Below are 9,774 nucleotides of genomic sequence, written 5' to 3'. Positions count from 1 at the left end.
GTTGTAAAATTCACTAATAGCCAAATCTACTCATTAGGAATGAAAAGTCACCACCTCTGATGTTGTATCCATGGTAGCATGCTAGTCAGCTTAGTTAGTCAAGCTCATTTAGTGCTGGGACTGGACAATAAAACAACAACAATGATTCTGATAACAATATTTATTGCGATTTTTTTCCAATAACAATATAACAAATGTTCAACAAAAATTTGATTTTATTCACTTGAGTCATCCACGAATTAGGGCTTCTTTTTTTTTTATTAAGATGTTTATTTTGCTTTAAGCTTTTAATTAATTTTAGGGCTGCAGCTAATGATGATTTTAGTATTCGAAGCTTCTATTGAATTATTTCAACGATTCATCGATGCGTCGTGCACGTGTGGACATTTTCAGCTGAGGTCTGCAGCTTACTTTGGCTTCAACTCAACAATCAATCATGATTTCAGTTAAATGCTTAAGTTGCTGTTACTGTCTGTGGTCGGCTGGCAGAACACCGGCTGCTTTCTGATAAGGTGCCGTCGTGCTGTTGTTCACAGCATAAACGCGATGTGCGACAGTAATAAATGTCCCAGCGAAACACTGTGCTGTATAGTTACATGGATTAAACGAAGCATCGATTCAAAGAATTTGCGTCTAAGCATTTTATGAATCGATTTTATCTATTTAATGGATGAATCGTTTCAGCCCTAAAATATTTATTTTGAGATTTTCTCATAATTTTTTTGAATGTTCTACCTCAGATTTGTGGAGTGATCCACTGTTTGGAAAATCAAGTGTTGAACATAAAGAAGAGTTTAAACCACAATTAAGCATCATATTTTTTCAACTTTCACTCAGGAACAAAAATCAGCCTTTAAACTCGAAAGAAAAAAACATTTGATACTTATTGTGATAATTATCGATATCAAAAGATATGAAACTTTTTATCGTGATAATATTTTTGGCGATATCGTCCAGCCCTATTTAGTGCTGTTGCATCCAAATGGCAAACACAAATGAGAGACCAAAGCTGTAGAAACTGAACAGAATATGATACAGTTTCTCCAAAATCATTGTTCAAAGTTATAAAAGTTGTGTGTTTTAGAGTCTTAAGATGGAACATTTTTTCTTAATGACAATATACCAGTATTTGAGTACATTAACTGTTACAGTAAGAATTGAGTCCAATTAGAAACTGGTGAATGTTTAAATTTTTCAAATTAAATGACAGAAATTCTATCATACTACTTTCTTTTGTTTTCCCCGTAGTACCTAAAATGCAAAACCAAGGTACATACCAAACCGTGAATTTTGTCTACCATTACACCCCTATTTTAGTGTTGTCTCACCTCAGCAAGCTTCTCCAGGTATTTCTCAAAGTTTCTGAGGTTTAGATGGCCGTTCTCATTCAGATAACCTGAGTTGGAAAAACAGGATTCAGGTTTTTTTTTTCCAAGTAAATGAAATAAGCATCTCATATTTCTAAATTAAAATGGCTGACATGTGCCAACAATTTGACCAGTGCAAACAATACGTGAAACTAACAACTCACTTGAGCATAAGTATATTATCAAGAACTTGGGAAACTCAGCATCTTGCAAATGCTTGATATTTATATATGCAACATTTTGTCATAAAAGTAAATGATGTAGCACTGATTGTGTGTGTGTGTCTCTCACCACCCAGGCTGGGAAGAACACTGATGTAGGTCTTGTACAGCAACGGCAAAGCATCGTGACTGATGTGAAGATGAGGGAGGTGAGGGATGAAATCGTTTCCCACAAGGAAGCCCATTAGAATCCAGTCATCTATTATTCGCTCCAAGTCATATTCAGAACCAAGATGATTCTGAAAAACACCCATAAACAGAATACAGATTACATAGCATATTGATTTGAAATACACTAAGACACAAAAACTTTTGTTTCCATAAATCATCTTTGCATGATTAAACTAATTGTGCTGTTCTTTCTATATTATGTGCCTCACCCTGAGCTCGGAGAACTCATAGTCAATGTACTCCCTCATCAGAGACAAGTGAAGCAAGTGAAAAGTTGTCTCCTCTGGAGCCGTTATCCTGGAAGAAAAGAAAAGAGCATGGTTTACATTAGAAGAACAGAACTGACATGTAAATAAGTCTGGAAAAACATAAAATAAACTACTATTCAAACAAAAATCAGAAGGATAAGAACCTTTTCTGGGATTTCTTTCCTCCAAAGCGGACCTCCTCTCTGAGCAAGGAGAAGTTTGGCTCATGGCTGGTTAAACCCAACATTATCTAAAACACACAAAGAGTAAGACAGTGTAAGCATCCAAAGAGCGTTTGCGCAATTATGTACATCCTCATCGAAGTACCACGTGCACACAACCCCTACCAGGTCAGCATCCAGGCCATACAGGCAGTGTCGGGTGTTGGGGTCGTGATCCGGGTTGGTGTTTTCAGAGCGAATAAACTCCATGATCTTATGTTCTCCCTCGCCTGGGGTCTGTAAGGAAAAGAAACACACACACATAGTACAAGCAACATTGACTTTGGCTGAAACAGAATCCCAGTAGCTGAACAGTGGCATGGACATTGGTGCCAACAAACTGCCACTAAAACTGCAGTGGCCATTTTCTTTAAAACAGCTGTTAACACACCTCATGACCAGACAGGTACACTTTGACATTCTGCCATAGCTTGTCGGTGGAGAGCTTGTTGTGGACAAAATACTTGAGCTGCTCCTGTAGTCTTGCCATGAAGTCAGTGCCTGGAAGACGGATGTGTGATTAAAAAGGAGTTGCTGCCAACTTTCTCAGAACAGAAACATCTGATATGTTAGTATAAAATGTGTCAGTGCTAAAAACAATATCATTTTACTGTAACAGTTGCAGTCAAATGAGAAAAATGCAGTTGCACCAAAGTTCAACAGAATAACCTCAACCCACACTGCCTAAATTCCACTATAGTGTCTGTGTCTAAATAGAGGAAGAGTACTGTGAACTTCCTTTCCCTCTATCACAGAATGCGGAGATGCAACCGCAGTAAAAGAAAACAAAATACAGATTATAAAAAGACATTCTACAAGAAACAAACAATGACGCTGAAACTGTCTTAGGATGCTTTCACACCTAAAACTGTTTTGATCGTTTCATTCAGACTCTTGTGTGTTTGCATGTCTGATTCGGTTCATTTAAGTTGGTGTTAAAGCTGTCAATCAAACTCCGGTACGGACTAAACAACAGGTTCTCAGTTTGGGATTCTGTAACTCAAGCCAGGATATCTAGTACAGATCCAATACCAGTGCTCTCCTACCCCCCCAAAAATTCAAATCTGTATAGCATGCATACAATCTTTATGCGAGATAACAAAAGTGCATTGATTGTTACTGCATGGCTGCTATGTTCCAGTCATTTTTAAATGAGGAACTGCAAAAATAAAAAGGAGATTTTCCTCTTGGGAAATGCCACACACTAAAAAGTATCCAAAGAAGGTTGAGGTCAAGGGCAACTGGACTTGGTTGAGAACTGAAGAAGTCTCTTCAGAAGCCTCAACCTTTGTTAAATAACTATGACCTGGATGACTGAGAACCTTCATAGACACACATTAAAGAGTGACTTGTATACAGTTTGTTACCATGGTTAAGAAATTATCTTGGAAAACTATATGCACTGCAGTGTTGGGAGTAACGCATTACAAAAGTAACGCAATTACAGTAATGTATTGCTTTTAGCTGTAACGCAGTAATATAACATTACTTAAAAAAATTCTGTAATATTGTACCCGTTAAAGTCTCAGTAACCCGTGTAACAACACATTTTAAGTCGAAATTCAGTGGTGTTTTGTTTATTTAATAATAAAATTTAATAACACTGCGAACCATTTCGGCAGCAGAACGACAAATCAATGAGTAAAAGAGTAACGTTATTTCCTGGTGCTGGAATCCGATGGTCGAGATTGTAGTCAGGGTGCAAACTACGGGGAAGCTCGGCTCCTCTTAACAAGACGGTAGCTCCCCTGATGGATCATTTCTAAATAGATTTCTATAGGCTATGTATATGACTAGTAATCTCTAATGTATTACATTTTGGAAGTAACTTGCCCAACACTGGTTACAGGATCTCTTCCTTGAAAATTCACGATCAGCAGATAGATTTAGAACTAGTCTAGCTTTTGAATTGATGCTAAAAATACATATCTACTATCACAAATTCCTGTGGTTGGTCTGCTTTGTTTTCACACCACAAATGGTGCTCAACAACTTCCACATGGAAGTAGACCAAGAGCGCCTTTAGATTGACGGCTTTCACACCAGCCAAAATGAACTAAACCAAACAAGCAAACCAAACACAGGTCATGTGAACCACACCAAACAGGTTAGGTGTGAAAGCACAAAAAAATAAAATAAAAAATGCAGAGCTAAAGTTAAGCAGGACTTGTTAGGTCCGACTGATGTGTTGGTGTTTAGCATGACTGCCTGCAACATGCTAAATTGTTAGGAAGTGTCCCACATGGCACCAGCAAGTTAACATGTCTGTGGCAACCTGGTAAGCGCATGCTTAAGTGTCAAACTGTGAAAAGATAGAAAGAAAAACTTTTATAATTATCAAACACAAGTGATTCAAAATTAAATCTGAAATTCTACATGATCACTTTTTCAGATTTGGCAAGATCTTCCCGTTAACTGAATGTTAGAATAGACTGATTTATGTACCCTGAAATGAACAGGTATCTTTACTAGCTCTGCTGCAGCTACTTTTCATCATTTTTAATGATTTAGTGAGATGTTCCTTTGTGTAAAAAATTGAGAGCATTCCTACCAGGAGTGATACAGTTGGAGTCAAAGCGAGCCTCTGTGGGAAGCACCTCTCCTTTATCCAAAGCTTTTTTTATCTTGTCCTCTGCTTCTTTGGCGGACCTAGACACGCAGACACCCACCCACACAGGCAGATATAAGAGAGAGCAGGTCAAACTCAGTCTCAGGCTGTTACCTTGCTTGTAGTGTTGTTTCTTAAGTCTTTACCAAAGCAAATATTGCATTTTGGTTCTAGTCTGTTCATTCTGCCTTATTAGGAAGTTCATGTAAGGTCCAGGTTTATAACCACAAACATCACCGCTAAACCAAAGAATTATACCAGACACTGTATAAATATTTTTGAGAACAGAGTTGTCATCTTGATTAGATAACTGAAAGAGAATGTGGCATTATTTACTCTTGAGATTCAACATCATGGTGCAGACATGTTCATAAAATTCCATTTCTTTATTTGGTCACCTCAAGAAAAGCTACTGCAACAACCTAAATTTAACAATCATGTTCTACTGTCTTTGATATTCAGAGGAGAACCCAGGTCAGATGACTCAAATTGACCCATTCTGTGTATCACCCTATAAACAAACATGTTTCCTGTCATCTTATATCCATCTCTACCTGAATCTCCGTCCTCTCTGCTGGTTCATTTTTGCCCTTGGTGCCACACCGTCCACCGCCATGAAGAAGACCTTGCGAGGCTTGATGATCCGGAATAGCACCTCCAGGTAATGGAAGATGTCTGCAAAAATCTTTTCCTCAGAAATGCGAAAGTGGACATCCTCGTCGTTCGGGTGGGAACATTGGTGGATAATCCCATTCATGTCGAGATAGAGATTGTCAAATTCTGGAATCTGAAGAGAGAAAGAAACAACAAAACAAATGCAACGGCATGAATGTATATCCTGCAATATTCCTGTGGCCAATTAGTCAAATCAATTGATTTTCAATTCCTCGACTGTCTGGAATACATACATACTCTCAACAAAAAAAACCATTTATGTTTTAACATGCTTTGGTGTGTCTGCTGCAAGGAGGTATCCTTCTCATGACAAATTTTGGGAGCAACAAGTGAAAGGTTCAAATAATCTTTGTTATTTACCAAAAGCCTTCTAATGGGCTCATTCAGCCTAATCCACAGAACTTCATAACCGTCTCCCATAACATTCACATCTACATAACATGATGTCTGTGAAGATTCTCAGTCATCCAGGTCATATTTATCCAAAGAAGGGTTAAGTCAAGGGCAACTGCAACCAGGTTTACTCATTTAGGTTTAGTAAAAGGGGAGAGCAATATGTTGTTGTTTTTTTGAAACGTTATTCAATGTTATCCGCTAGCATAAAATGTCTTTTTTTATTGTCTTAACACGCATATCAAAAGCTGTCTTACGCAACGAGTGTGACACAAAGTCCAGCTGATGAAACTGTTGCTGCTCAAGCGCTGAAATACGACCTTCTTTACCAACACGGGGAAGTAGGTCACTAATGTCAATTCCAGTAGCCCAAATAACTAAGTAATGTAGCGTTACGGTTAACAAAAGATGCTCATGTTGATATCCACTAAGAGTGACCACATAATCACGGTATTTTAAACAATTTCACAAACATTGTAAAGTAAGGCGGTTGTAGGTTAGCTGGCAACAATAACGTTAACTAGCAGCAGCCTCTATTCATCTCTTGTTAACTTTACTTAGCTGACTGTGAGGGTTTATTGTTGTTCAGAATGTTCTTGCCAGACAAAGACCTAAACTACCCAGTGTTAACACATTTACGTTAAGTTAAGTTATATGCACTTTGACCTGTTTAACGTTAACATGGTTCAGCTGTTATAGGTAACTTAGAAGACCAACATATATCAAGCTACGTTAGTCTTGGAATTTGGTAAATAACGTTAACGTTAAATAATGGAGACAAAAGTGTTGCGGGCCACAAGAGAGCTGTCCTGTCGCCGGGCAAAAACGCAGGTAAATTAAGCTACGCGGACTAAAAGTTTAACGGCCCGCTTTACTTAGCTCGCTAATAGCCAAGAGCTAGCTGAGCTAACGCTGCGTCAATGAGCGCCAGTGGATTGTGAAGCTAATGCTAATCACATCACTGGTTTCCTACCTGATGTTCCTTGACAACTTCACTGAGACAAGGATAGCGCTCTGAAATCCATCGGTAAAATTTCGGTACTCCCATCTTCACCTCGAAAGTCTCAACGTCTGGATAAAATAAGGTAACAGTCAAAACTAGCTATGTTGGTAATTAAACACGGTCGAGGTTTAACGTTAACATGAAAACTTCAGTCCGGTTTTGTTTCCAACGGCCGCTACCTAGCTAGTTGTCCGTGGTCCGACTGTTAAAATCTTCCGTTGCCACTCGGGAAACAGTCGTTCCATTTTTTATTTTTTTATTTTTGTTTCCTATTGATCGTGTTTACATGGTTTACTCGGACTCCTCCCTCTCTACAGTTGTCAATATGGAAACTCATTCCCGCAAGATAAAAAAGTCCAACTCTTAAACAGAAAATCATGAAATTCTACGCCAAAACAGTTACACTATTTAGAAGTCATAACCATGGCATTGGTTTTACTCTCTATCTCATTGTTTTGAATAAACACTTAAACCTAATCAGTTGACTTAATATCATTAAATCAATACAATCATTTTGATCTAAGTAAAAAAGCTAATTTGCTATCTCATTTGATTTTTGTTATTTTCTTAAGACGCTGCCTGGGTCAGCTCTGAGGAGATCATGACCTGTTGGTCCCTTCCATAAGGACACAGTCCTTAAGCCATTCCTTTTACTGGAACTCTAGGAACTAACTCCAGACCTTTTTATGTACAGTCTATGCTCCAGACATAATCCCAGGAGAATATGTCTGAGCCTATGACAGACCGGTTTTCCTTAGTCAGTGCGAAACAAAATACAAAACAGGATTGATGGCTGAAGGACTTTAAGAAGGACATCCTGCTGAGATCACACATTCAGCAAGTTGTTGACTGTTTATGTGTTAAGAGGAGTGCTTGAAGTGTACCGGCACTTCTCCCAAGTTGCCGGTACTCTTGGCTGCCCTCTCCATATCAGGTTCCCTAGGCACTATGTGACTCTCACCTGTTCCCGTTCTCGCCTGCCTGCCTGCTAATCTCTGTCCCCTAAATCAGAATGTCCCAGTCAGTTTTAGAAAGTATTTGTTAAAAATGTTCTGAAAAATAGCTTGCAAATAGAAATGTAAAATAACAAATGAAACTGCCTTGAGAAAGTTTTATTTGCACAATAAGAAAACATGCAATGCAATTTAAAAGAACAAACAAATGTACATTATTCAAAAAAAGTAACTTAAGATAAAAATAGTTACTGATTACTGCATTATATTTTATTATGTTGTTATATTTTGTTTTTCCTTAATATAAATAAAGACATTTTCAACATAAGTTGGTGCAGAAAATGGGCAAGAAGGAAGAAGACATGCTCTGTTAATAAACCAGCTGGTCTGACCTCCCTTCTTGAATGCAGTAATTTAGGAGTTTAATGCCTAAAAATCTTCCCACTCGTATATTTAATCAAAATTGTGTTGAAATTTCTTCTCCTCTAATTCGCGTGACCCAAGTGTTATCACACCCCTAATCCAAGCCCTTATGTCCCAACCACTTTTCTACACCAAGTGACGCCCTTGTTGACTTGTGAGCTAATACACACGCCAACACATGAATGCAGAGTACTGGCATCTATTTTTTTCCACTTCAAGCACTGGCGTGTTCAAGGCTGTCAGTTTAATAAGCATGTGGCTGCATGAATAAACAAACCAAGATGCCACTGTGTTGTAGGTATCAGTGATCAAAAACTGTTAATTTCCGAGACATTTAAATGTACATGCTTATTGACCAGCATCTCTCTCACTCTAATTGTAAAGGCTCAGTTATAAGCCTTTTCAGAGAAGACATATTGACATGTCACCGTAGGAAAAGCACAGATGTAAATAATAAAATAAATCATTAATGATGAATTTCATTTCAGTTCAATTGATATTTTGGTTTCAGGTACATGGTATTGTGAATGTTTGCTCACACTATCATGTCTTCCTGGGACAGTTTTTAATGCTTTTTTTTTAGTGCTTTTCCTACCATGACAAGTCAAAATCTTCCATCCAACTCAAACCTGTGCAGATATTTATTTGCTCTTCTTACAATGCATAAGTCTGGTTTATGTATTATATTATATATTAAGGTATGGTTTATGTATATACACTGCTCAAAAATATAAAGGGAACACTTAAACAACACAATGTAACTCCAAGTCAATCACACTCCTGTGGTCTGATTGACAATCAATTTCACATGCTGTTGTGCAAATGGAAAAGACAACAGGTAGAAATTATAGACAATTAGCAAGACACCCCCAATAAAGGAGTGGTTCTGCAGGTGGTGACCACAGACCACTTCTCAGTTCCTATGCTTCCTGGCTGATGTTTTGGTCACTTTGGATGCTAGCGGTGCTTTCACTGAGTCTACAACCCACACAAGTGGCTCAGGTAGTGCAGCTCATCCAGGATGGCACATCAATGCGAGCTGTGGCAAGAAGGTTTGCTGCGTCTGTCAGCGTAGAGTCCAGAGCACGGAGGCGCTACCAGGAGACAGGCCAGTACATCAGGAGACGTGGAGGAGGCCGTAGGAGGGCAACAACCCAGCAGCAGGACCGCTACCTCCGCCTTTGTGCGAGGAGGAGCAGGAGGAGCACTGCCAGAGCCCTGCAAAATGACCTCCGGCAGGCCACAAATGTGCATGTGTCTGCTCAAACGGTCAGAAACAGACTCCATGAGGATGGTATGAGGGCCCGACGTCCACAGGTGGGGGTTGTGCTTACAGCCCAACACCGTGCAGGACGTTTGGCATTTGCCAGAGAACACCAAGATTGGCAAATTCGCCACTGGCGCCCCGTGCTCTTCACAGATGAAAGCAGGTTCACACTGAGCACATGTGACAGACGTGACAGAGTCTGGAGACGCCGTGGAGAACGTTCT

The 9,774-nt window shown here is 39.0% G+C and overlaps 1 protein-coding gene across 1 annotated transcript in view; it reads right to left on the bottom strand.

Annotated features, from left to right (window-relative positions):
- Positions 1–7,101, bottom strand: part of xrn1 (5'-3' exoribonuclease 1) — a 28,562-nt gene extending 21,461 nt beyond the window's left edge. Inside the window, exons 1-9 of the mRNA XM_046050978.1 lie at positions 6,878–7,101; positions 5,391–5,623; positions 4,780–4,877; positions 2,620–2,729; positions 2,355–2,465; positions 2,172–2,257; positions 1,969–2,056; positions 1,659–1,827; positions 1,329–1,396 (exon numbers count right to left, since the gene is read on the bottom strand). Coding sequence (XP_045906934.1) covers positions 1,329–1,396; positions 1,659–1,827; positions 1,969–2,056; positions 2,172–2,257; positions 2,355–2,465; positions 2,620–2,729; positions 4,780–4,877; positions 5,391–5,623; positions 6,878–6,952 — 1,038 coding nt within the window. The 5' untranslated portion in view covers positions 6,953–7,101. The remainder of the gene's footprint in view (positions 1–1,328; positions 1,397–1,658; positions 1,828–1,968; positions 2,057–2,171; positions 2,258–2,354; positions 2,466–2,619; positions 2,730–4,779; positions 4,878–5,390; positions 5,624–6,877) is intronic.
- Between the last annotated feature and the right edge of the window lie 2,673 nt (positions 7,102–9,774).

The sequence above is a fragment of the Micropterus dolomieu genome, linkage group LG06 (genome assembly GCF_021292245.1).
Source record: "Micropterus dolomieu isolate WLL.071019.BEF.003 ecotype Adirondacks linkage group LG06, ASM2129224v1, whole genome shotgun sequence".
Taxonomy (NCBI): Eukaryota; Metazoa; Chordata; class Actinopteri; order Centrarchiformes; family Centrarchidae; genus Micropterus; species Micropterus dolomieu.
This window is presented reverse-complemented; position numbering and strand designations above follow the sequence as displayed.